This window comes from Cervus elaphus, chromosome 5 (assembly GCF_910594005.1).
Source record: "Cervus elaphus chromosome 5, mCerEla1.1, whole genome shotgun sequence".
Classification (NCBI taxonomy): domain Eukaryota; kingdom Metazoa; phylum Chordata; class Mammalia; order Artiodactyla; family Cervidae; genus Cervus; species Cervus elaphus.
Genome location: NC_057819.1, coordinates 18,689,609 through 18,716,693, shown reverse-complemented (window position 1 = coordinate 18,716,693; position 27,085 = coordinate 18,689,609). Strand labels below are relative to the sequence as shown.

Here is a 27,085-nt window from a genome sequence, read left to right as displayed (position 1 = left end):
CTGGCCGGCCCCGCCCCCTCGGCCGCCCGCGAGCGCGCCCAGCCCGGCGGGTCCTCGCCGAAGCCGTCCGGCCGCCGCCTGCCCTCCGGGCGCCGGCGCGGGCCGGGAGCGGAGTCCCCGCAGTCTCAAACCATGAATTATGTGGGGCAGCTGGCGGGACAGGTGATCGTCACAGTGAAGGAGCTCTACAAGGGCATCAACCAGGCCACGCTGTCCGGTTGCACAGACGTGGTGGTTGTGCGACAGCAGGATGGCTCCTACCAGTGCTCACCCTTCCACGTGCGCTTCGGGAAGCTGGGTGTCCTGAGGTCCAAGGAGAAGGTGATTGACATAGAGATCAATGGCGACGCTGTGGATCTCCACATGAAGTTGGGCGACAACGGGGAAGCTTTCTTTGTCGAGGAAACAGAAGAGGAGTATAAGAAGCTCCCTGCTTACCTGGCCACCTCACCAATCCCTACTGAAGATCAGTTCTTTACAGACATTGACAGCCATTTGGTGAAACCAGGTGGAAATGAAAGACCTCCTCAGAGTTCGCATGTTGCCCACATCCTGGAAGCAGAGACAGTCTTCACCCCCAGTTCTGTGAAAAAGAAAAAACGAAGAAGGAAGAAATGCAAACAGGACATTAAGAAGGAGGAGCAGGCCGTGTCGCCCCCTGCCGAGGACACCATGGGTGTGGACCTGAGCTCCGACGATGACAAGGGGGCCCAGTCGGCAAGATCTTCAAATGCTTCCTTAAAGGAAGAAGAACATAAAGAGCCCCTGCTCTTCCATTTCGGAGACCACTACCCCTTGTCTGATGGAGACTGGTCCCCTTTAGACAACCCGTACCCCCCAGTGGCCTGTCCTAAGAGTGACTCAGAGCTGGAAGTGAAGCCCGCCGGGAGCCTGCTCAGATCCGAGACCCACATGGAGTGGACCTGGGGCGGGTTCCCGGAGTCCACCAAGGTCAGCAAATGGGAGCGGTCTGAGTATCACCCCAGGACAGCGATGATCACGCCGTCAGAAAACACCCACTTCCGGGTGATCCCCAGCGAGGACAGCCTCCTGAGTGAGGTCGAGAAGGATGCTTCCATGGGGGAGACGGTCTGCACCATCGTGAAGCCCAAGCCGCGAGCCCCAGGGAAGCAGCATGGCGGGGTAGCCTCGGCAGCCAGCCCTCGGGAGCCCCCCGCGGGGTTGGATGCCCCCCCGCCTGCCTCCCTCACCCCCCTTCGAGGAGGCGCCCTCGGAAGCTCGACCAGCTGCTAAGATCGACTCACCCTCCAAGAAGAGAGGTGTCCACAAGAGAAGCCAACACCAGGGGCCTGATGATATTTACCTGGACGACCTGAAGGCGCTGGAACCTGAGGTTGCAGCTCTCTATTTCCCCAAAAGCGAGTCGGAGCCTGGCTCCCGGCAGTGGCCCGAGTCCGACACGCTGTCCGGCTCCCAGTCCCCCCAGTCGGTGGGCAGCGCGGCGGCGACAGCGGCACCGAGTGCCTCTCGGACTCCGCCATGGACCTGCCCGACGTCACCCTGTCGCTCTGCGGCGGCCTCAGCGAGAACGGAGAGATCTCCAAAGAGAAATTTATGGAGCACATCATTACGTACCATGAATTCACAGAAAACCCTGGACTCATAGACAATCCCAACCTTGTGATACGGATATATAACCGTTACTACAGCTGGGTGTTGGCGGCCCCCATGGTCCTCAGCCTTCAGGTCTTCCAGAAGAGCCTGCCCAAGGCCACAGTCGAGTCCTGGGTCAAAGATAAGATGCCAAAGAAATCTGGCCGCTGGTGGTTCTGGCGTAAGAGGGAGAGCATAACCAAGCAGCTGCCAGAGGCCAAGGAAGGGAAAGTGGAGGTCCCACCGCCCAGTGACCGGCCATCAAGCGCGAAAAAGCTAGCCAGCGGCAGGTCGGCCGAGGACGACTCATCGAGTGAGGAAGGGTCCCAGGAACTGGGAGAGTCCATCAAGGTGGACTCCGCCCCCACAGAACCCCCAAGCCATAGTGGCACAACCTCTTATAAGAAGTCTCTTCGTCTGTCCTCAGACCAGATCGCGAAACTGAACCTCCAAGATGGCCCAAATGATGTCGTGTTTAGTATCACAACCCAGTATCAGGGCACCTGCTGCTGTGCCGGGACCATTTACCTGTGGAACTGGAACGACAAGGTCATCATTTCCGACATTGACGGGACGATAACCAAGGCTGACGCTCTGGGACAGATTCTTCCGCAGCTGGGCAAAGACTGGACGCACCAGGGTATCGCGAAGCTCTACCATTCCATCAACGAGAATGGCTACAAGTTCCTGTACTGCTCGGCCCGTGCCATCGGCATGGCCAACATGACCCGCGGCTACCTGCACTGGGTCAACGACAAGGGCACCATCCTGCCCCGCGGCCCCCTCATGCTGTCGCCCAGCAGCCTGTTTTCTGCCTTCCACAGGGAAGTAATAGAAAAGAAGCCGGAGAAGTTCAAGATTGAGTGTCTGACTGACATCAAGAATCTCTTTGCCCCAGCTCAGCAGCCCTTCTCCGCTGCCTTTGGGAACCACCCAAATGACGTCTATGCTTACGGACAAGTGGGTGTCCCAGACTGCAGGATCTTCACCATGAACCCCAAGGGCAAGCTGATACAAGAAAGGACCAAAGGAAACAAGTCCTCCTACCACAGGCTGAGCGAGCTAGTGGAACACGTGTTCCCGCTTCTCAACAAGGAACAGAATTCCGCCTTCCCATGCCGGAGTTCAGCTCCTTCTGCTACTGGCGAGAGCCGATCCCTGAGGTGGACCTGGAGGACCTCGTCTGAGGCGGCACCCCTGGCGGGGGGCTGGATCGCGGCCCCCACAGCAGGGGAGGCGACCGGCCTTCTGCTGGACAGAGGATGCGGGGACCCTCCCGGCCACAGGTGTGGGACGGCGCGCTGCCCGCCGGGCGCCGGCAGGAATGGGCTGGGGAGCTGCCGGGGCCAGACACGCCCCGCTGTGCCCTCCCGGACCCAGGGCTGCCGTGTGGTGCCGACAGCTGGCACAGCGAGGGGCTCAGGCCCGAGGCCCGGGCTCTAGTCACCAGCCTGGCCTCCCACATGCTCTGTGTCGAGTTGCGTGCAGGGTGCTCCTTTAATTGCATAATTTAAGAAGAAGAAAAGAGAAGCTAAGAGTGGACCAAACGTTGCACAAAGTAAAGTGTTCTAATTTCCACTGGGCAGTTGAGAGTGTTTCTCTCTCTGAGAGGAGGGCTTGCTTGTAGGGAATCAGGGTCCAGTTATTGATGATGTCTGAACCGCCTGCTCACTTCTCCCACGGGCTCCTCCCTCCATCTCCTACTCCACGGAAGAAGGATGCTGGCTCTGGCGCCTGGGGCTTCAGGGGAAGGAAGGACCATCGCCTCCTCACCCTGACCGTTCCTTGGCAGGGACTTGAACTGTTGTGTCTTGGACCCACCGGAAGGCACGGGTCTAGCAGGATGTGTGATGTCGTGAGAGTGGTCCTGGCAGCAGGAGTCGGTTAGCCAGCAGGGAAGCTCAGTTCTCAGGGAGGCCTAGAGATGCAGACGTGTGCTTGTGCCAGGCCCCGGGAAGGGGTCTGTTGCCCCTCCCCCTGCCTGCAATTGAGCAAGCCACTCAGGAAGGGTCCCATCCACACGCCCCTCCGGGGCTGTGAGCACGAGCCTGCAGAGATGAGCTGGTGCGGACAGCCCCCTCGGGCTTAAAATCAAGAGAACTGTTAGAGAGGAGGCCCTCGGGACCAGTGGTGACCTCATGCAGCCCCGTGTTGGGTGAGAAAGCAGTGAGCAGGTTCCAGAGTCGGGGGAGAGGGGGGTGATAGTGAAATACTGCAGAGCGGTGCTCACCCCTACCCCCACCGTGGTTTCGGGTCCGCCTCTTGCTTTCCCTGCTAGTTTTGGGGGCACTCCTCTTTTCAGTTTGCTCCACCAAGGTACTGTTCATGTCGAGCTGGAGAAGTGGGGGTGGCTGCTCTCCAGAGTGGAGGGTTGAAGGTCCCGGACTCCATTGAGCCATGTTGGAGGCAGAGCCCGGAAGCCGTGTTCCCAGAGAAACCAGACATGCTTCCCCCAGGGCAAACCTTCCCACCGCAAACGGTTCAAGGATGCATCATTTAAAGACCTATTCACGGACAGCAGGTCAGGAAGCTGGGTTGTGTTCATTGTGTGAGGTTCTGCCCCGTTAGTGACATCCTAGTCGCCCGTGATTCCTTCATCTCATGGCTGCTGGGGACGGCCTGGCCTTGTGCTGGGTGCAGGCCCTTCCCTGGAGCCGCATAGGCTTGTGTGTGGTACGGAAAAGCTTGACACATACCTTCCTGTCGTCCTTCATTGGTTGTCCTTTAAAGAGTCTCTCATGAGACAGCTTCTCCTTGATGAGCTCTCCTCTCGGGATGGGGGCATCTTAGAGGGTCACGACTGGGAACCTGCACTGGGGCGGCCGACCCCTCCGCCCAGTGTCCTTCAGTGCTAGAGTATGTCATCCTGTCCCTGCACATTGATCGGCGGGTGTCACCGGTCCGCTGGGTACACAAGCTGATCAAACTGAGTGTTCCTCCTCATTTAAAGGAGCCCCTCTTGCTGAACGTAGATGACGACGATCGCTTGAGTGTCACAAAAGTATTGTTTGTGATGAAAATCCATTGCCATTTGGTACAAATGACATTTGTTCTTTCTGTGAAAGAGAGATGCCCTCAGTGTGTTTGTACACAGACCTCAGGAGGAGAGCTGAGGAGGAGCAGTGGCCGCTCGCTGCCCTCGGGGGCGGGCGACATCTCAAGGAGCCGCCTCTGGGTCACTCTCTCCGCCAGTGGAATGGCCGTGGCCCCTTCCCTCTTTCCGTCCCTCCCGACTGTATCCATCCAACTGTACACCTGCCTTGGTGTCTGCGCAGAAGCTCATGCGGCTGTGGTGTCCACATCTGTGTCTCTGCGGGGCTCAGGAAGCATGCTCAAGGGCCCAGAGCAGGCAGGCTCCGCCCTGCATGTGAGGACCACATCTGCTGTGCTGTAAGACATCACCTAGTTTTCAGCTGGAAAAAGGAAAAAACTTCCTAGCATGATGTGAGATAAAAGCTGCTGACAATCCAGGAGTGATAGCCACCCACCGGAGCCAGAAGTGTTCGTACCCCCGACTGCACATGGCCCTGCAGATGGAGTGTGTCCTCAGAGGTGCCGGCCAGACCCAAAGGAACAGGCCAAGAGCAGACTTGAGTTGTTTGCAGGTTGGTGAAAACAGACTCTCCCAGGGGATTTTGTCATCTTTTCAAGTATCGTCAATAGTTAACTCTGGGAAGCCTTGTTTTCCCGCTTTAGAGAATGCTGGGTATAATGAAACAGGTGAAAAATTGAGTTTTGGTTTAAAGTAAGTGCTCTTTCCAGGTGAAAACTACTTTTTTGGGTTTGTTTTAAAGGTAAGAAAAGGAAGAGGAAGGGGAAATGTTGCTCTTTTATTTTAATCATTACATTCGGTCTATGATGACATTTGATTATTAGACACAGCAGTGCCACTAATATGTTTCTTGAGTTGTCAGAAATTGTCAACATCATTACTTTATGGCAAAGATAACTGTCTGAAGATAAATGGCTCATATTTTGGTGCAGTGTTTGATGTTCAAAACAAAATGTTACAACAATAAACAAACGTGAACTCAAAAAAAAAAAAAAAAAGAGCGGCTGAATGTTAGTGAAAGGCAATTGTGTTTGCTCAGCTCTGTTCTAATTCACTTTAATAAGCATTGTACCTAACTGATGGGGTTTTTAGCTCTGTGCTAAGTATACTAATAGTACCTTTGAGCACTTTAGTGCCAGGCACTGAGTTATTATCTTTTATTTCTGAGGTAAAATAGTTATGTAACATTATGTTTCAGGTGTACAACATTATGATGTGACGTCTGTGTGCATTCCACAGTAATAATCACCAAAAGTCTAGCCATCAGCTTACATGTGATTCCTTTTACTCATTTCGCCCATCCCCAACCCTCTTCCCCTTGGGTAACCACCAATGTGTTCTCTGTGTCTATGAGTTTCGCTTTGTTTTATTTGTTTTCCTGTTTTTTAGATTTCGTATATGAGTGAAATCATATAGTGTCTTTCACCTTCTGATTTATTTCGCTTAACATAACACCCTCCTCGTATCTTCCAGCTACATTGTTGCAAATGGCAAGATTTCATTCATTTTATGGTTAAGTAATATTCTGTTGTGTTTAAATATTATACATCTTTATCCATTTATCTATCAATGGACCCTACACACAATATTGTATCTAAACCTCAAGCCAAGCCTCTGAGTTAGGTTTATTATCCCCATTTGACAGCTGATGAACCCAAGGTCACTCATCCAAGGCTCAGTTCAGTTCAGTCACTCAGTCATGTCTGACTCTTTGTGACCCCATGGACTGCAGCACGCCAGGCCTCCCTGTCCATCACCAAATCCCGGAGTTTACTCAAACTCATGTCCATTGAGTCGGTGATGCCATCCAACCATCTCATCCTCTGTTGTCCCCTTCTCCTCCGGCCTTCAATTTTTCCCAGCATCAGGGTCTTTTCAAATGAGTCAGTTCTTTGCATCAGAGAGCTGGTAACTAGCGAAGCTTTGATTTCAGCTAGGTCTGACTGACTCCAAAGTCATTGCTTTCAACCACAATGTTCACAGTAAGCAAATGTTTCATTGTGGTATCTACCTGTACTCCAGGAATGTATCGCTCTATTGGCAAGTCAGAAGGCAGAAGTGAAAAGTAAAGACTAAAGAAGACACAGTGGGAACTTCCCTGGTGGTTCAGTGGCTAAGACTCTGTGTTCCTAATGCAGGGGGCCTGAGTTCAATGCCTGGTCAGGGAACTAGATCTCACATGCCACAACTAAAGATGCCAAGTGCCGCAAATCAGACCTGGTGCAGCCAAATAACTAAATAAACATATAAAAGAAAAAGAAGACACAGTTGCTGAGCAGCAAGTAAGTGGGCCAGTCCTTGCTGTAGGAGCTAAGAAAGGGGAGAAGTCAAGGAGGGTGTGGGTCATAGTATTTCAGGAAATTCTTCCAGACAGAAGTGGGTCTTTGGTTTGAATTTAGATTTGAATGGACATGTTTCTCACATAACTAGCTTCTTACTTTACATAGCTGTCCCTGGTGGCTCAACAGTAAAGAATCCGCCTGCAATGTGGGAGAACTGGGTTCGATGCCTGGGTTGGGAAGATTCCCTGGAGGAGGGCATGGCAACCCACTCCAGCATTCTTGCCTGGAGAATTTCCATGGACCAAGGAGCCTGGTGGGCTACAGTCCATGGGGTTGCATTGAGTTGAGTTGCAACCATGGGGTTGCAAAGAGTCAGACACGACTGAGCGACTACCATGCACACAGATATATCTGTGTTTGCCTGTATTAGCTCAAGTGTTTTACTAAAATACAGACACTTGAGTAACACAATGTAAACACAGAATTGCATATTTTAACAAGCAACAGGGAAAGATCAATATTTATTTTGGTTTCTTCAAAGCAGGAGTTGCTAGACTATTGCCCAGGGGCTGAATCTGCCATGCCACCTATTTTTATATGCCCCTCTAGCTAACAATGGTTTATACATTTTTAAATAGTTGAAGAAAAATCAAAACAATAATATTTTGTGACATTGAGAATTAAATGAAATTCAACTTTCAGTGTTCATAAATAAAGTTTTATTCAAACACAGCCATGCCCATTCACTTATTTTTGTCTATGGCAGCCAGAATGTTAGAGTTGAATAGTTACAAGAGAGACCATAGAGCCTGCAAAGCCTAAAATATTTATTACATGGTCCTTTACAGAAAAAGTTTGCTGACCCCTGCCATAGAGTCAGACATGTTCAGAATGCTCCCCATAAACCCCAAGAAATATATTTTTTTGAGACAATAGAAAAATATAGAACCATGCATCTGCCATTCAGAATTGACTGTTAATTAATTTTGCCATATGCTTCAAATTCATTTGTAAGTAAAAGGCATGACATCTTACAAGGGCTTCCCTGGTAGCTCAACTGGTAAAGAATCCGCCTGCAATGCAGGAGACCTGGGTTTGATCCCTGGGTTGGGAAGATCCCCTGGAGAAATGATAGGCTACCCACTCCAGTATTCTTGGGCTTCTCTGGTGACTCAGCTGGTAAAGAATCGGCCTGCAATGCGGAAGACCTGGGTTGGAACCCTGGGTTGGAAAGATCCCCTGGAGAAGGGAATAGCCACCCACTCCAGTATTCTGGCCTGGGTGGCAAAGTCAGACAGGACTGAGTGACTTTCACTTTCACATGACACTTTACAACATTCTTTATGCTTTCCATGTCTATTTTCTATCCTTGCCTCCTTATCTTAGTGGCAAACTCATTTGCAAGCATCCCCTTTGCCTTTTTTTTTTTTTTTTGCTTTTATTCATTAATTTAATTGGAGGATAATTACTTTAGAAAATTGTGAGGGTTTTTGCCATATATCAACATGAATCGGCCACGGGTATACATATGTCCCCTCCTCTTTGCCTTTTAAAACACTTGTATGAAAAAATAAAACAAAGAAAAAACCACTTGTATGTAGGGAATGTGTCTGTGAACAACAAAGACTCTGTCCTGCAACCTGCTCTTTTACTCAGCATTTTGTTCTGAGCTCTCCCCCTGTCTGTACAAATAGATATGAGGCATTCAGTTGAACTATTGCATCATATCCCATCAAGTGGCTATAACACGTTTCATTGATCCATTCTCCCGATAAACATTTAGGACAGTTGTTCCCAGGTTTTTATTCTTACCAACGAACGCTGGCATGTTGAATAACACCAGAACGGGCGGTCATTTTAGTGGAACGCTCTGAATTGCTTGTGAGCGCTTCTGCTGCGTGAAAATGCCAGAGGAACTAAATTGAAAGGGACATCGAACCTTTAATTTGGACCTTGAGTCAGGACTGAGTTTTGCAACCATCCAAGGACAGGCGGCGTCAGGCAGCCCTTGTGAGGTCTTAAGCCCCTCCCCGGAGCGCTGTCACCCAGCTGGGAGACTAAACACTCTCCAAGGGTTCCAGCGAAGTCAGGCGCCAAAGGGGTAAAATGTTTGGGAAGAATATGATGTATGTCACAAAAAGCATCTCAAGTAGTCTTTGGGAAAGCCAGAACTTCATTGGTTTTCCTGTAGTTCGGTACATCCAGGTGGAGTGGCGGTGGGAAAGGAACACAGTCCCCAGTCTTTAGGGCGGGCCCCGAGCAGCGGTCTCTGGGGAGGCGGGGGCGGAAGGGGGGTCCCCCGAACGAGTGGTGACCCGAAATCCAGGCCGCATCCACCGCCGGGCGCCTGGGGCAGGGGTAGCAGCCGGGCACGTGAGCGGAGCCTCGAGGCGGGGCCGCGGGTGACTCGCAGGCTTGGGGAAGTTTCCGAGGCTCAGCCACCGCCCCGCAGTCCCCGCGTTTGACTAAATGAAGCGAGCGCAGCCGGCACGTCCGGCCTGCGCGAAGTGCCGCGGCAGCGGCGGGGAGAAGCCTGGCAGGTGACGCCGCGGGCGGAGGCAAAGTTGCAGCGCCGCCTCCCGCGCTCCCGCTCCCCGGCAGGTCTCTTCCCTCCTCGCGGGTCCGCAACCTCTCCCGACCCCGCTCCAGGCCCTGCCTCACCTCCCTCTCCTCCGCCTCCTCCCCTATCTTCTCCCTGCCCTCAGCCTCGCCGCTACTTTCGTCTCCTCAGGCTCCCGCCTCCCTCCTCTCCTCGGCGCGCGGCCGAGCCCTCGGGGGCGCGCGGCGGGCGCGGGTGGCTCCGAGCCGGGGTTTCCAGAGGCCGCAGCCAATCTCCGCGCAGCCCGCGGCCGCGTCGCGCCCGAGCCGGGACCCGCCGGCTCCTCCCTTCCCGCCCCCCGCGCGCCCGTCGGGGCCGCGGAGAGGAGCGCGCGGCCGCGCCGAGCCGAGCGGAGCCGAGCGGGGGACGCAGAGCGCGGGAGGAGGCGGCGGCGGCGGCGTGGAGCCCAGGTGAGCTGGCGGGAGCTGGGCCGCTGGCGGGGGACGCGGCCGCCGCAGCCCCGGCGGGCGCCCTCGCCCCCTCAGGGTGCGGGACCACGGCCGGGATTGCAGACAAAGCCCTGAGGCCGACCCCGGGTTCCCGACGCCGAGGGGACCCCACGTGCGCCGCCCCACGCCCCGCCACGTGGGGACGCGGCCCCCGGCGCCCCTTCCCCCGCGTCTTCGGGGTGCAGGGGGCCTGGAGGTGGCCGCCTCGGCTGGGCCGCGCCCGGCCCGGGGTGGCAGGGGCGGTCCCGGAGTTTGGAACCGTTGTCACCGGCGGTCGGGGCAGTTCGGGATCTCGGAGGCGGCCTAGGCCCACCCCCTCGCGTTTGACAGGTGGCGAAAGCCGGGGCGCGCAGGCGAGCTGAGGGCTGACAGACTTTGAGCGGCCCATCCCCGCTCCCCTCTTGTCTCGGGGGGGTGCACACCGGCGCCGTGGTGGGTTGGACACCTGGCGGCAGGACCCTGGACCGGCTGTTGTGGGACCGGGGGCCCCTCAGCCTCTCCTCTGTCGGTCCTCTCTGCCCCCGCCCCCTTCTCTCAGCCGGAACCTCACAGGCTTGGTCTTTTTTGACCTAAATTCACCTCGGGGCCGCTGCATACTGTGAACAAGGGGAGGTGCCTTCGCCGGTACCCTCCACCTGACTCTTGCGGACGCGGGGATGTTGGGTCCGGTCCCCGCTCAGCTTTGGCCTCGGTGCCTGGGCTGCCCGCTCCCCCGCCCGCCCCCGGTTCCAGCCTTGCGCTTTTCCTGGCTTCCCCACCCCCTGCACTGCCCAGTTTGGGAAGCGGGGTGTTTTCACAGCTCTGCCAGCGGCCCTGCTGCTCTCACTTGGCGCTGAAGAGGTGGCGCCGAAGCCCCTCCTATCTCCTTGCTAAGGTTGGGGCAGAGGGATGCTGCTTGCAGGGCCGGGGATCTCGGTGCCCGCAGTAAGAGGGGCACGCTGGCCCGGGGTGGGTCATGCAGTGCCCTCCTCCTTAGGGGCAACTTTTACCTTCCTCAGTCAGGAAGTTCCCACAGTCCTAGAGATAGAAACTTCTGTGCGTTAGAGCTTTGCTGTCATTTGCCACCCCCCTCCTGTGGCTCTCCCCCAAGGGAGAGAGAAGTAGATAGCTGCGGCCCCATAGACCCCCTTGTTCCTAGGGAGAGGCCGGGGCAGCAACACTGGGAGGGCTTTGCGGGAGTTACACCCGCCCCCCGCACCCCCCTCCAACCCCAAAGTGCCTCACAAAAACATTCAGCTTAAGAACAAACTGTGCATGCTATGCAAAGTGCAGCTTCGTGGTGGGTCCTAGAACTCCTTTCCGGACCGCGGGTCCTAAACCCTTCATCTATAGAGAACAGCCTTTTGTAGGGAGAGCGCACAGACTATTTTTGTGATAAAAAGTAATGCCCATCATTTGATGGGCCCCTAACTTGGATAATAATAATAATGTTCATAACCAGCATTTATGGAGTTCTTACTATGTGTTAGATGGGCTCCGCAGATGGCTCAGTAGTAAATAATCTGCCTGCCAAAGCAGGTTTGATCCCTGAGTTGGGAGGATCCCCTGGAGGAGGAAATGGCAACCCGCTCCAGTATTCTTGCCTGGAAAATTCCATGGGCTACAGTCCATGGGGTCACAAAGAGACAGACATGACTGACTGACTGAGAGCGTGTGTTAAATACTATACTGTGTGTTGCAGGCATTATCCCATTTGTTGCCTACCCAAATCTTGTAAGGTGGGGATTTTTATCTCCATTGTAGTAGAGATGAGGAAACTGAGGCTAAAAACAATCCTGCACTTTGCTAGGAGTTAGCCCATTTTATAGAAGGGCTCAGGGAGGCTAAGTAACTTGCCCAGGGTCACACAGCCAACTCTTGACCACCTGTTCTAGAACAGAGGCCTTTGCAAGGCTGCCCTAGGCTTCTTGAGGAGCCCAGAAATGTTTGCTAAAACAGCCTGAGGTGCCACGGTAGTGATGCTGATTGACTTGGGCTTGTGTTTGTTTTCAAGTTGTTAGTGGGCTGGTAGACAAGTATATTCACTAATAACTATGCAGTAGTTCTCATTAGGGCTGTTTCCACCTTCCTGGTGAGCATTTGGAGAAGTGTGGGGGTGACTTTTGGTTGTCAAAATGAAGCTGAGCACTTCTGACTTCTGGTAGGCAGAAGCTGGGGGTGCCAAATATCCTGCAGGCAGGCCAGATTCACAGCAGGCGTGAAGAATTGCCCTGCCCTAAATGGCTAAGAGTGCTCCTGCTGAGAAATACCAGGAGGAATAAGTGCTGTGGGAATGAGGAAACAGAGGGCAGTGGGGGTTCTGGAGAAATCCCTTCTGACTGGTGTGAATACTGGAGGCTTCCTGAAGGAGGTGTCATTTGTGCTGAACTTTGAAGGATGGGCTGAAAAGTGGAGATTGGCTAGGAGGAGGGGAGGGGAGTAGGATGGGATGACCTAGCAGAGGAAACTTTCTGGAGTAACCTGGAATCCCCTTCTTGAGAACTGCATCCCAGATGGGCTGGTTGGTGGGGAAGCGCCTCTCTCAGGAGGAAGGGATGGGCGGGTGGGGCAGGCCAAGCCTGTTTTCAAGGCTTTTCGGCTGAGATTTTAACGTGGGCCACAGAATCGCCCTGACCGCATCATGAACCCATTTCATGGATGGGCTTGGAGAGGCTGAGTAGCTCGTTCAGGATCATGGTGGTTGTGGGAAGCATATGGTTCTCATTTCCTGATGCCGGGGATTTCGGGCAAATGCTATTTCAGATTTTCCTTTGGGTCAGAGGGCCTTGTTTTGCTATTTTGCACAGATGTTTTGCTTTCCCGGTAGCTCCTCCCCTTTGGACCGGGCCAGATAACCTAGATGTGGGCTTCACTGGCTCCATGGAGCTGCAGTGGCCTTTGGCCTCACTTCTGTGCCTTCTTAACTGGAAAGTTGAGGAAATCGCCATTTCCCTTTTGGAACTGACTTTTCTTCCTTCAGGCTGTGCTTGTTATATACTGACCTGTTAGGAATATAGGACCTATTGTGTCTGGCTTTCATTGAACATAATATTTTCAAGGTTGACCCTTGTTGTAGAATATATCAGTGCTTTCTTTCTATGACTGAATAATCTGTGTATGGATACACCATATTTTGTTTATCCATTCATCTGTTGACTGACACTTGTATTGTTTCTGCCATAAGAGCTTCTTCTTTTTTAAATTTTAATTAATTAATTTACTTATTTTTGGCTGTGCTGGGTCCTCATTGCTGCACTTGGGCTTTCTCTCGTTGCCGTGAGCAGGGGCTGCTCTCTAGTTGGGGTGTGTGGGCTTCTCACTGCGGTGGCTTCTCTTATTGTGGAGCATGGGCTCAAGAGCTCCCGCTCAGTAGTTGTGGCTTAGTTGCCCTGTGGCATGTAGAGTCTTTCTGGATCATTGGTAGGTGGATTCCCATCCACTGGACCACCAGGGAAGCCCCATAAGAGCTTCTTAAAGCCTTTGTACTTTCTTTAGCTTCTTAAACTTCTTTGTACTTTCATTTGCCTCCGCAGCCCCCAACTAATAAACTTCTGGGTACAAGACATTACTTTGTCACTCTATTTGCAGGGAGAAAGTGATGGAAGAAAGGTTCTCCAAAATCAACTGGAGACCAGCTTCCTGGAACAAGGAAACTCCCTTACTTTTCAAAACTCTCTTACTTCACCCTCCTAGCTTCAGTCTAAGCCCATCACTTCCCAGGTCAGCTCACAGTGTGATTTTCAGGGAGAGCCTGGATTTTATTGAGTTTCATTCAGTTCAGTCATGATGTGTTAAATGCAGGTTCCTGTGTGATTTTATTGGTATACATATTGTGAGATTGTTTTCCAGGTAAGGAAATCCACAAAGTAGAGAAAGCCTCACCAGACAGATGGTGCTGGCACCCTGTGGCCAGGCATGGAGTCAGCTCAGGTCCTGATGGCTTTGCCAGGAAAGCCCACCAAGAACATGGAAATGGAGTGGTATGATCAGTGAGCTGGAAGGAAACCCAGAGAATTCCAGCTCCTCAACCCCTCCTATATGATGGCTGGGAAAAGTGGAGTGCAAAGAAGGGAGAACGTAGTCTTTTTAGAGAGAACATTGCTTATGGGCCATGTTGTATGCTGGGCACTTTTCTAGAAGATTGACTCTACAGCTACCCTCTAGGTAGGTTGCTGCAGCTCCATTTTACAGATGAGAAAATCAAGGCCGAAGTCCCCTGAGATCTGTATAGTTTCCTGACATACCTTCTCATCCTGAGCACTAGTGTCTCCCTTGGCCTCCTTATGCTGCCAAATGCTGCCCATGTTCTCATGGAGTGGAATCCACCTTCCCCAGGAGATTATGGTGTGGAAATGATTTCCAAATGGTTGTGCTCTCAAAAAAAAAAAAAAGATTTTGAATGGTTACTTTTTCTTCCTTCCCTGATTGGATCCCTTCCTTGATAAAACCAAAAAGAAGGGCATATTTAAAAGGAGCGCTGTTTGACTTCACAGGAAAGACCTCTGGCATTCCCTGCTGCGGGATGCTAGTGACCAAAACAGGGAAGGAATTATTTTAGCTGCCAGTGTTTTCAGTTTCAGTCATGTGTGTAGTGTTGCTGCTGAATTTTCCTCCTCAATTATGAAACATTTTAAGGATAGAGGGGAAAAAAAAGTGGATAGAGGAAAAAAAAATTGCATTGTTGACTGGCTTATGGTTTTGGAAGGCTGGAAGGAGGCCCGGGGCAGAAATGGGGCAGAGCAGGGTGCTGGTGATCTTTCACTGAACCCACACTTTTGGGAGGGGCTGGTGACAAGCTCCGTCCTGGGAACCAAGGAACGCTGGGACTTGATCCTTGTCCCTAAGGAGTGCCTGAGTGAGCAGTCTGGAACTGTTGAGGATCGGTTTGGAAAAGATGAACAATTCTAGCATTTTTCCGTTTTGAAAAGCACGGAAGAAAGAAAATGGGAAGATCTGTTGTGCCCCTACCCTCCTCACCCCCAGAAAGCTGCTGAGCAACTATTTTTATGTTGTCCCTTTTTATCCCTGTTGGCTTCTGTAAATAGTTGAGGGATGGCGGTTGCAGAGATAAAAATGCTAATTCCAACCTGGAGAGGAGACATTGATAGTCCCCCAAGGAATTGGGGAGGGAGGCCGAGGTCTTGCCCCTCTGCCCCTGCTGCTTGGGCATGGGGTGGGAAGTGAGTGGGAGGGGGGGTGGGGAAGGCACACAGTGGGAGGTGCCTGAGATAAGCCTCTGTTGGAGAAGTTTAAATGGGGAACCAGTGGTTTGGTGGGGGGGGCAGGGTGTGGAGGAAAGGACACCTCCCTTGTGAGTTTTTAAAGCCGCTTAGGGATTTTGCCATTAAGGCCTCTGGCAGAGATCGTATTTAGATTTTTTCCAGACAATTCTACTGCCCTCTGGGTTCAAGGGTGGGGGACAAGATTGGACCCCCAGAGCCAGCTTCCAACCCTTCTTTGCCCCTGGCTGGGGCTGCTTTGTGCTGGAAGCTGGGAAGGGAGGAAGCTAGATTTAGCATCACCTCCAAACAGCAGGGAAGAGGAAGGGAGAAGGGCTGTGGGTGGGCGAGGCCTGGATGCCTGTAGATTCCCAGTCGGCCCCCTCCCTCTGATTTGTCAAGCTGCAGAATGGTGGAGTCAAGTCTTTTTCTTTTCATTACAAATTGAAATTTCAATTGTTTCCCACTTCTTCCTTGTTGTCGGTTAGTCATGTCCAACTCTTTGGGACCCCATGAACTGCTGCACTTCTTCCTTAGGTTCAGTGAAAGACTGGGAGGGATTCAGTGGGAGAAGAGGAAGTAAGAGGAAGTAAGATGGACCTCACCTTTCTAAATACCCTCAACATCCACACCCACACTCACCCATTCATTCATGCTCTTCAAGGCAAGGACCATCTGCACACACCTGGCCTTAGGTACCTGGCAAGAGATGGGGGATGCTCTCTCTTTCTGTGATACTTCCTTATTGACCTAACAGTAGTTGTCTAGAAACTCTTAAGACAGTGGAGGTTCTTACTCCGCCAGCATCCAGGGCAGAAGGGGACACTGCAGGGGTCAGGGGTCATACCCTGGCCTAGCCTGGACCTGCTGGGCTGCCTAGGAGAGGTCATCTCATCTCCCTGGTCTCAACCACTACTTTTGTAGCCCTAGTGTGTTGATTATGAAAGCTGTGAGAGCGTGTGCAAAATTCTTGACACAGATAAGCAAGGATGCGAAGTTATAGGAACACTGCTTTTAATTTTGTAAAAAGTGATGCATATGGATAAGAATTAGAAGGGAAGATGGAAAGAGTTAAGTTAGCATAGTGTGATTAGAAAAAAATTATTTTAATATAAATTAAGGGGGCTTGAACTTGATAGCCACTGAAGTGCTTTCTTGGCAACAACTTCTATTTAGGGAGCACTTGCTGTGTGCAGGGACCTGTGTGGTGGTAGGTGAGGTCGACATTGTTATCCTCAAGGTTACCAGCTAAGGAGAAGAACTGTGCCCTTGATCACAAATGCTACCCCCTCTCTCTGGGAGCCTTTGATTTCACACCTGTACTTTCCCAATTCACTGTGTGATTTGGTACAGGACACTCAGATTCTGTGTTTCAGTTTTCCTTATCGGTGAGGTAAGCATGATAATAGTACCTAACTCATAAGGTCGTTGTGATGGTTAAATGAGATGATACATGCATGGTGTATCATGGTGTAGCGCCTGCCACTCGGCCAGCACTATAGACTAGTTATCACTGTTATTGCATCTACAACTACTATGGTTGCTGCTATAGTGATGTCATTAAAAAAAATATTTTAATTGGAAGAAAATTGCTTTACAATGTTGTGTTGGTATCTGCCTACAACAACGTGAATGAGCCGTAATTCTGTATATATCCCCTCCCTCTTGAGTCTCCCTCCTCTCCCCACTTCCCACGCCTCTAGGTCATCACAGAGTGGCAGGCTGAGTTCCCTCTGTTATATAGCTCCCTCTGTTATATGTCAATGCTACTTTCTCAACCTGTTGATTCTTGTGTTAAAAATACTAGTCAGTTTCTTCCCTTCATTCCATCCTGTTGATAAGCCCTTTCCTTCCCTGTTTTTGATTTTTTTTTCCCCTGTTAAAATTAAAAAAAAATTTTTAAAGCAATTTGAAAATGTTGATGTCTGCCAAACTGTCAATGTGAAGGCTGTCAGGGGTTTCAGCTGCTTGGCAGTTTGGCCTGGTTGGGAGCCTTAAAGTGTAGGGAACTGATCATCTGTCAGGAAGCTTAGTGGAGAAGCTTTTCTGTCAATCAACTCTGTATCATTTGTCTGTTAGGACTTTTGGTTGTAAATGTCAGAAAACCAACTGCAAACTAGCTTATGCAATAAATGGGAATTATTGGCTCATGTAGATTAAGAACTCCTAGGGATACATGGGCTTCAGGCAGGGCTGGATCCAGGTGCCCACACAATGTCTCCATCTTTAATTCTTTTCTGTCTCTCTCCTCTCTCTGTCAGCTTCATTCTAAGGAAGGGTTCTTCAAGCCCCAGGTAACTCTAGAAGTACATCTTCATTGCTCTGTGTTCCACAGAAAGAGACATTCTTAATACTTCCATAAAATCCTAGAATAAGACTAGTAGACTGACTTGGGTCACACATCCACTCTTGAAACAATCACTTGAATAGAGCAGTTGATGCCCAGTTGACCAGACAGCACGGCCAGCTCCATGGAGTCCCCTTTGACACACAAGGATCGGTTCCAGACGTGACTCATACTGTTATCATGTATGTTATCATACTAAAGGAACTTGGATGGATTCAAGGCCAGCTAAAGAAAGCGTCTGACCTTCTGAGTGGTCTTGGGATGAATAAAATAAACAGTGACCTCTCGCCAGTATTTATTGAGTGCTGGCAGTGTTCTAGAAAGTTCTAGGTCCTGGAGTCCAATAAACAAGAAAGGGAAAGGCAACGCTCTCACAAGTTAAGTCACACTGACATCTCTGTGCCCGTGCACATCTTCCCGAGCATTGTAAGACACCACACCTTCACATTCTCACTTCTCACACAGGTTGGAGTGTCAGGGAGGCAGAGGAATGGGCTTAGATATCCCTCTTTGTTAGAGATTTTGGCTCAGCCTGGACTTCCTTCTGGACACAATATGTGGACATTGCAAGGCTGTACCTGTCATTTTTAGCCCCTTTCTGAAAAACTCAATCAGTTTTAGCCCTGCTTGGAACTACTGCGTAACTTTGGACAAATCAGTAAATCTGTCTGAGCCTTCCTTTTCTCATTGGTGAAATGAAATGATTGGAATAGGTGATCACTGACGTGTGCCCTTTATAGCACTAAGGCCCAATGCATCTCAGAGTAGGGCCTGTAGGGGTGAGATAGGTGATGAGAGGTGGAATAGAAGGAGGATGGGTAACATGGCACTCAGCCTGTCCTTGGCGTTGGGAAGCCAAGGGGGAGCAGTGAGGACTGTGGTATGCAAACCAGTGAGTCTACTGTCCAAAGCTACAGGGAGTTGTTGCCAGGAAAGAATTCAGGCCTAGTGCTGTCAGTGTTCAGTTTTTCAAGAGACTGGACATTTTGATTTTTTATCTGAAATCTCCTGGCTCTGAAATATTGGCATCTCATTCAAATAGTTTTAAACATAGTGTAGGCCAAGCAAAATATATCGGGTGGCCAGCCATCCCACGAGAGGGACTTTTGGCTCTAGGGACTGTGATGGGGATGGAGTCTGTTCACTCCAAAGCCAGCACTTCCACATTCCCTGGTGGTCCAGTGGTTAGGGCTCTGCACTTTCACTGCCCAGGGCCCTGGTTCAGTCCCTGGTCGGGGAACTAAGATCCTGCAAGCTGCACAGCGCAGCCAAAAATAAATAAATAAATTATAGATTAAAGAAAGAAAAAAAAAAAAAACCCAGCACCATCCCTCATGTCCTCTGTCAAGGAAGGACCCTTGTCTCTGGGGGAAACGATCAGTTTCAATGCCTCCAAACTAAAGACTATACAAGGAGAGACAGTTTTAAGAGTGTGTCACTGAGTCTGATAAAGACTGCTTGGTTGGGCCAAGGCCCAGAATCTGGAATATTCCAGCTGACATCAAGTCTCAGCATTGCATCAGCTGCTACAGCCGAGCCCCCCAGGTCTCCCCCTTAAGTTCTGGGAGACACCCTCTGCATCGTGGCCTCTGGGGCAGCAGGCTTGTGTGATTGGGTGGGGAGCTGTGTTAGTTTGCTAGGATTGCCATGACAGAGTACCACAAACTGGGCAGCTTCAACGACAGAAATGCATTATCTCACAGTCCTGGAGGCCAGAAGTCTGAGAGGCCGGAGGTTCCGGAGGCTGAAAGTCCCAGAGGCCTGAAGTCCCAGATGGAGGTGTTGTAGGGCTGGTTCTTCCCAGGGCCATGAAGGAGAATCTGTTCCTTGTCTCTCTTCTGATGTCTGGTGGCTGTTGGCAGTCTTGAGCGTTCCTTGACTTGTAGGTGCAGGACCCCAGTCTCTACCTTCACATTCTCATGGTGTTCTCCATGTGGTGTGGGTCTGTCCAGATTTCCCCCTTTTCTTAAGGACAGAAGTCATATTGCATTAGGACTCTGGCATATCTTTTTGGGGGGACACAATTCCATAACCCATAACAGGTGCCGAGTGGGGCCTCTGTGGCTTTGCCTGGGCCACCCCTCCTGCTCCTCTCAGCTTCCGACAAAAATCTTGTGCTCTGGCCCCTCCAGCTGCCCACTGTCCTCCGACCCCATTCAGTTCCAGGGGTCTTCTTTCTGTTTCCTCCCCTCTCCCACCTCTTTCCTGGTGCAGGGCTTTCTCAGAAGCTCTTTTCTCCTCCTGGAACAAGTTGCTGCCCTCTTAGCACCAACTCACCCTGTTGGTCTCAGTTTAAATATAACTGCCCCAAGTGAGGCCTCTCTTGACCCAGACCCTCCCACTCAGACCGCCCCCCTCCCCAGGTCCCTGTGTTGTTCTCTTTGATGTTATCCTGGTTTTCTCCTACAGCTTGTGCTTATAGAGTCACTTGTGCGCCTGTTTTTCAGAAATTACTTTTATTCTGTTTATCTGGCACATAGTAAGTCCCCAGTAGTTTCTTGTTGAAGGAAGGAATGGATGAGTGAATTTCCTTTTGGACTTCCCTAGGCCTCAGTTTCCTCAGGTGAGAGAGGATGTGGCTGGCCAAGCCTGTTATCCCAGGGAGGACGTCGTCTCTGGCCTTGGCAGCATCCGCACAGCTATTTTTGGGCCCCTCTCTTGTCTCGGGGTGTCTGCTGGGACCTCAGGGGAGCCTGCAGAGGACCCTGTGACATGGGTCAGGGCATATCCCTGGCTCGCTCTCTGGCTACGTACTGTGCTGAGCAGGGCAGGTTGGAAACTGCCCCCAGGAAACGGGAGCGCGTTTCCTGGAGGCCCGTACACTTGGCTTCCTGGCAGAGGAAGGAGCGTTCCCTTCATCCTGGCCTGGAGCCCCGTCCATCTGCTCCAGGAAGGTTCTGGTCCTCTGTTTGAGCCACCTGTGAGAGGGGAGGGAGGGGAGAGAGGGCTTGCCAGCCAAGGGCGGTAGGGAGGCTTCAGGGCCTGGGGCAGGACCCGTGGATTGGGCAGGAGGCTCAAGGAGGGGACTTCTGGAATTTTGTCAAACCTCAGCCCTTCCCTCCGCCACCCAAAATCAAATGCTTAGCTGTCCCTCTCTCAGAGGGCCTGTGAGGATTAAATGATAACCTAGACAGAGCCTTAACCGTAATTGGTAAAGAAGTGCTCAGTTGAATGTAGCTGTTATAACGCAAACCATTGTCTTTTGTGTGAATCCCCGCCCCACCACCCCCAGAGTGTTGGTACCTTTCATCAGCTCCTTTAAAGGCTGTGACCTCAGAGGATATGTGACCTTAAAACCAATCAGACTCTGGCTTAGACTCTATGGGGTCAGTGGTGCTGAATGGCCAAGGCCTTGCCTGCCAGGCCTTGCTGCAGACCCAGTGAGTGGCCTCCAGGTGGCTTTGAGGCACTGAGGTTTGTGTCCCTTGGGGCTCTTTCTTGAGACCTGGACACACCTGTCCCTCCAGCACAGAGGTCCCCTCTTCCATCCCAACTGCTGCCCCTGCCCCAGCAGGTGCATTTTCCCCCCTTCTTTTTCCTCCAGGCCTCAAGGGCCAAGGCACAGGCCAGACACTAGCTTGTCACGGAGACTGATTAAAAGCAGCTTTGCCGGGAGTGGATGGCTTGGTGTCCTTGGCCTGGAGTGGCGATCGATAAGCAATTGTTTTCCTGTTGGCAAGAAAAAAAAATTCTCCATTAATTTTCTCAGGTGCTGCCGGACTAGTTTTCTTTTCAGGAACTCTGCAGCCCTGTCAGAAGTGGTCCTGGGAAGGAGGACGGGCCTGTGGAGGGGAGGCAGGTCCTCGATGCCAAGGCTACAGCACACACACAGGAGGAAGAACATTCTGGAACACAGCCTGGCAGGTCGTGGGCATTCAATAGGTTTTTGTTGGAAGAGGAGGTTTTTGAGCACTTTAAGCATGCACCAAACATGAATATTGAGTTCTTAGCTCAGTTAATCCTCATGACTTGGGTGAGTGCCCATTTTATAGGTAAGAAAACCGAGGCTGCAACCCCAGGCAGTCAAACTTCAGGGGCTCTGCTTTTCCACTCCTGGGAAATAAGGATGATAAAAAGGATATGTAAAGTAACAGCAACTGGGACTATGCAGAACATTGAACTCAGGTTGTGTTCTTTCACTGAAGAGAAAGCCAAGACAGGGGACCCATTTAATGATTTTTTTCTCAGATACAGCCAGAGTGGGACAGAAGGTTAGGAGACAGGGTCAACTGTTTCCTCCTCCAACTGCTCCTGCAGTCAGGCCTGATCATCCTAATTCCTCTTGTGGTTACAGTTACTTTCTTTTAAAAATTCATTTCTGAATAGTTACTATTTGCATACTTACTTTTATAGGATTAAAAGTAAATACAGTGAAAATTTAGTCCCTCCCACCCTGCCCTTCCCCACCCACCGACTTCTGCAAACCAGTTGTCTTCTCTTGAGGCCACTGTTATCATTTTCTTGTGTATCTTTTCAGAAATATGCTGTGCATACTCAATTATGTACGGATGTATGGTCCTTTCCCGTTGTGCCAACAGCAACATGCTAGTGCCTTGGTTTTTTCCCATGTAACAGTATGTCTTGGAGCTAATTCATATTAGGATGTATGGAGTCATCTCTTTTAAAATAAATGCATGATTTTCTCCTGGGCTACATGCATCTCATTTTATTTACTCAGTCCACCATGGATAGTCATTTCAAACCACACTACAAACATAATCTTGTACATATATCATTTTTTATATGTGAGATTGCTTATAGGCTAAATACTCAGGTACAGAATTGCTAAGTCAAGGTATGTGCATTTGGAATTTTATTAGATAATGGTGAATTTCCCTTCATAAGGATGCTACTAGTTCATTTGTTGTTGTTCAGTCGCTCAGTCATGTCTGACTCTTTGTGACCCCATGGACTGCAGCACGCCAGCATGCCAGGCTTCCCCATCCCTTACCATCTCCCAGAGCTTGCTCAAAGTCATGTCCATTGAGTCAGTGATGCCATCCAACTATCTCATCCTCTGCTGCTTCTTTCTCCTTTTGCCTTCAGTCTTTTCCAGCATCAGGGTCTTTTCCAAAGAGTTGATTCTTCATTTCAGATGGTGCCAAAGTATTGGAGTTTCAGTTTTAGCATCAGTCCTTCCAATGAATATTCAGGGTTGGTTGCCTCTAGGATTGATCATCCTCCCCATGAAAAAAAGTGCTGATACTATATTTTTTGTCTTTGCCAGTCTGATAGTTGGAAAAAAGGTATTTTATTGTAGCTTTATTATTATTTTCTTAATTTTGGTAAAATATATATAACATAAAATTTACCATTTTAACCACTTTCAGGTGTACAATTCAGTGGTCCTGTTTACATTCAGAATGTTGTGCAGCCATCACTGCTAATCCATATCCTGAACTTTTTCTTCACTCCAAACAGAAACTCTGTACCTCTTAAGCAATGACTCCCTGTTTCCCTCTCCCCTAGTCTCTGGTAACCTCTATTCTAAACTTCCTGTCTCTCTGAACTTGCCTGTTATCTAAGTGATGTATAGTATTTGACTTTTTAAATGTTTGGTTTGTTTCACTTAGCATGTTTCCAAGGCTCATCCATGTTATAGAATGTGTCAGAATGTTACTCCTTTTATCACTGAATGATATTTTATTGTCTAAACAAACCACATTCTGTTTATCCATTCTTCCACTGATAGACCCTTGAGATGTTTCTAGCTTTTGGCTATTGTGAATAATGCTGCTATGAACATGGGTGTATAAGTTTCTGTTTGAATCCTTGCTTGCAATTTTTTGGGGTGTGTGTATGTGTGTGTATATACATATATATATATACACACACATACACACACATATATATGGAATTGCTGAGTCAAATGCTAATCCTACAGTTAACTTTTTGATGACCCACCAAACCATTTCCTTGTAGTTTATTTATTTTGGGCAGTGCTGGGTCTTCGTTGCTGCATGTGAGCATGCCTAGTTGTGGTGAGCAGGGGCTACTCTCTAGTTGCATTGCTGAGGCTTCTCATTTTGGTGGCTTCTCTTGTTGCACAGCACGAGCTCCAGGGCACACAGGCTTCGGCAGTCGTGGCTCATGGCCTCCAGAGCGTGGGCTCAGTAGCTGTGATGCATGGACTCAGTTGCCCCACAGCATGTGGGGTCTTCCTCGACCAGGGATCGAACCAGTGTCCCCGGCATTGCAAGGCAGACTCTTAACCAGTGGACCACCAGGGAGGCTCTCCTTGTAGTTTGAATTTGCACTTCTCTTACTGTAACTGAGGCTGAGCATCTTGTCACATGATTGGGTACTTTGTCATTCCTTTACACTGAACCCTGTGGGTTCATAAATCATGCCGTGTCTGGGCTGGGATGCTGTTTTTATTTCCTTAATGCCTCTCCCAGTGGTCTTTTCCTGCTCTCCAAGGGACCCCCATCTGTCCAGTCATGGTCCAGATTGCATACATAGATGCTATTCATAAATACCTCTCACAGGGCTGTCCCAAAAGAGAAGGTGGCATTTCTCTGGCTTCAGCCAGGCCCTCCAGGAAGCACTGGCTTTCTGCTCCCATCTGTACTTTCTTCTCCACGACCCACCACCACTGTCACCCAGTGTCTTAAAGAGATATCATTGTATTCATTCATAAAATCTCTCTCCTCAGTCCCCACTGTTTTCCTGGCACCTCCGTGACACGGGTGATCAGTGTGGAGCTGCCGTCTGTGGATGTACTTCCTGAATTCGGGTGGTACCTGTGACATTTGTCCAGCAGAATTTGTCAAACATACGAACCAAAGGTTAATATTCTGTCCCAGAGACAGAAGGAATTGACAGTCTGAGGGAGTGTCAATCTTTTTTTTTTTTTTTTCCTAAATTCATGTAACATAAAATTAATTTTTAAAAAATGTACAATTCAGGGACTTCCCTGCTGGTCTAGTGGCTAAGACTCTGCTCTCCCAATGCAGGGGGCCCGGGTTCGATCCCTGGTCAGGGAACTAGATCCTGCATGCTGCAAAAAAGACCTGCTGCAGCCAAATAAATAATTAATTATTAAAATAAAAAATAGTTTAAAAAAATATACAATTCAGTGGCATTTAGTCCATTCACAGTGTTGGGCAACCATCACCTCTGTCTAGGTCCAAAATATTTTCATCACCCCCAAAGGAGACCCCATACCCACTGGCAGTCACTCCCCATTTCCCCCAACACCTCCCTACTCCTAGGCAACCGCTAATCTACTCCCTGTCTGTATGGATTTGCCTGTTCTAAAAACTTCATATATAGAATCATGCACGTGTAATCTTTTGTATCAGGCACCTTCCCCTTAGCGTCATGTTTTTGAGGTTCCTTTTTAGTCATATTCCATTGTGTAGACAGACCAGTATTTGCTTATCCATTCATCTGTCAGTGGATGTGTAGGTTGTTTTTTTTCCCTTTTGGCTGTTGTGAGTAAAGCTATTTGGGTACATACCTAGGAACAGAATTGTTTGGTCATATGGTAATTCTCTGTTTAATCTTTTGAGGAACCACCAAGCTATTTTATATTAACATTTTTCGTTTTTAACCTCATGTTTGCCTTTCATCTTGCAGGTACTAGTTGGGGGCTGAACTAGGGGAACATTAGATCATAGGTATGTGGAGCCTGACTCCTCACACAACCAAATCACCCAGGCTCACATACTCTCTGAGCACCTGTTCTTCCTCTGGTATGACCCCTGACCCCTCACTCCTCAGCTGAGAATTGTTGGCCTGAGATCAGGCCGGGCGACTGGACTCCTGTGTGCATGGTCTTCACATTAGGAGACCTGGACAAATCCCTCTCCCTTTCTTGAGCCGCAGTCTCCCCATTTACAAAATGAGGTTATAATGGCAAACCAACAACGTAGAGTGCCTGTGAAATTATCCTGATGTGTGGAAGATATTTTATAAACTGTAAAGTGCTGTCTGAATCATTGCTGTTGTGAAATGATGCAGCCTAGAGGTCACCATGCAAAAGTGTTTCATTTCACCTACCCAAGTTTTTAAAATATTTAAAATAACTGCTGATTTAAACAAACAAACAAAAAAAGAGATCTCATTTAACATCCTGGCTTTAGAGCTTCTCTAAAAAAAAAAAAAGAGAGAGAGAGGTGAGGAGGTAACCAGACAATTCTAGGCTCCAGTCCTTGATTAACAGCAATTGGCTTGAACTAGAAGTAGCTGCCACCTCTGTAAGGGGTGTGGGTGCTCAATGTTGGCGTTTTCTCGTATTTGGTTTCTACAGGAATTGAATTTGGGATTCTTGTTTTGTGTGAAGAGGAGCTTTTAAAATAAGGAAATGTAAAACAAGGGCCTACTGTATAGCCCAGGAACTAGATTCAGTATTCTGTGATAAGTCTTAGGGCTTCCCAGGTGACAGAGAGCCCGCCTGTCAATGCAGGAGACACAGGTTTGATCCCTGGGTCAAGAAGATACCCTGGAGGAGATTATGGCAACCCACTTCAGTATTCTTGCTTGGAAAATTCTCTGGACAGAGGAACCTGGCAGTCTGTAGTCCATGGGGGTCTCAAAGAGTCGGACACAACCAAAGTGACTTAGCATGCACAATAGATCATAATGGAAAAGAATATAAAAAAGAATGTATACAATATATAACTGAACCACTTTTGCGTACAGCAGTAACTAATGCAACTGCTGTGTAAATCACCTATACATGGAAAAAAAAAAGGATACATTGAGGAAAAGTGTCCTAAGCTCTTCTATATAGACTCAAAAGATATATGATCACACAGTTTTTTAAGCTTTTTTTTTTTTTTTTAAGGATGTCAACTCAAAGCAGTAATGAGGTATGGGCCTGGGCCGGCAGGAGAGACCCCTGGTGGCTAGCCCTGCTGCCCAGGGTGGGGGCTGCTGACCCTTCCTCTCCCTGCAGGTGGCGCTGCTGCCGGATGGGAGTGCCCGGGCACATCTGTGTCGCAGGAGGTCTGCACATGCACCATGTCATCATGCGTCTCTAGCCAGCCCAGCAGCGACCGGGCCGCCCCCCAGGATGAGCTGGGGGGCGGGGGCAGCAGCAGCAGCAGCGAAGGTCAGAAGCCCTGTGAGGCCCTGCGGGGCCTCTCCTCCCTGAGCATCCGCCTGGGCATGGAGTCCTTCATCGTGGTCACCGAGTGTGAGCCCGCCTGCGCCGGGGACCACGGCCTGCCCCGGGACCAGCCCCTGCAGGCCCATGGCGGAGAGATCACCCTTGACACCTCTGGGTCTCAGGCCCGGCCCCACCTCTCCAGTCGCAAGCTCTCTCTGCAGGAGCGGTCCCTGCTGGATGCCAATGGGCGCTGCGTCTGCCCCGCGCTGCCCCACTCGCCAGTGGGCTCCCCGCAGTCCTCGCCGCGGCTGCCCCGGCGCCCCACGGTGGAGTCACACCACGTCTCCATCACTGGGATGCAGGTGCGTGAGCAGCGGCCCCTGGCGCCCAACCCTGCACCCGGATTGTCTCTGCCTTGGGCTGGGGTCCCCCAGAAGGATCCCGGTGCAACCAGTTGATTGGAAAGGCTACCCTAGGAAACCCAGAGAG

General features: G+C 50.2%; 2 protein-coding genes and 1 non-coding gene across 7 annotated transcripts in view; all 3 read left to right on the top strand.

Annotated features, from left to right (window-relative positions):
• Positions 1–33: 33 nt before the first annotated feature.
• On the top strand, positions 34–2,937 carry LOC122693918 (phosphatidate phosphatase LPIN2-like). The gene is given in 4 exon segments (XM_043901891.1): positions 34–1,200; positions 1,202–1,463; positions 1,466–2,731; positions 2,734–2,937. Coding segments are annotated over 4 exon segments (2,664 nt in total). The 5' UTR covers positions 34–132; the 3' UTR covers positions 2,802–2,937.
• A 5,433-nt stretch (positions 2,938–8,370) lies between these two features.
• The window catches only part of CAMKK2 (calcium/calmodulin dependent protein kinase kinase 2), a 52,579-nt gene continuing 33,864 nt past the window's right edge, over positions 8,371–27,085 (top strand). For 2 of the 5 annotated variants that reach the window (XM_043901898.1, XM_043901897.1), the window contains exons 1-2: positions 9,432–9,957; positions 26,444–26,958. In XM_043901898.1, coding sequence (XP_043757833.1) covers positions 26,509–26,958 — 450 coding nt within the window. In that variant the 5' untranslated portion in view covers positions 9,432–9,957; positions 26,444–26,508. Of the gene's footprint in view, positions 9,958–26,443; positions 26,959–27,085 lie in introns of all 5 variants that reach the window. The other 3 variants (XM_043901894.1, XM_043901895.1, XM_043901893.1) reach the window with 2 other exon arrangements.
• TRNAG-CCC lies at positions 24,455–24,527 on the top strand. Its single transcript has one exon. It is a non-coding gene; the product is annotated as a tRNA-Gly (tRNA).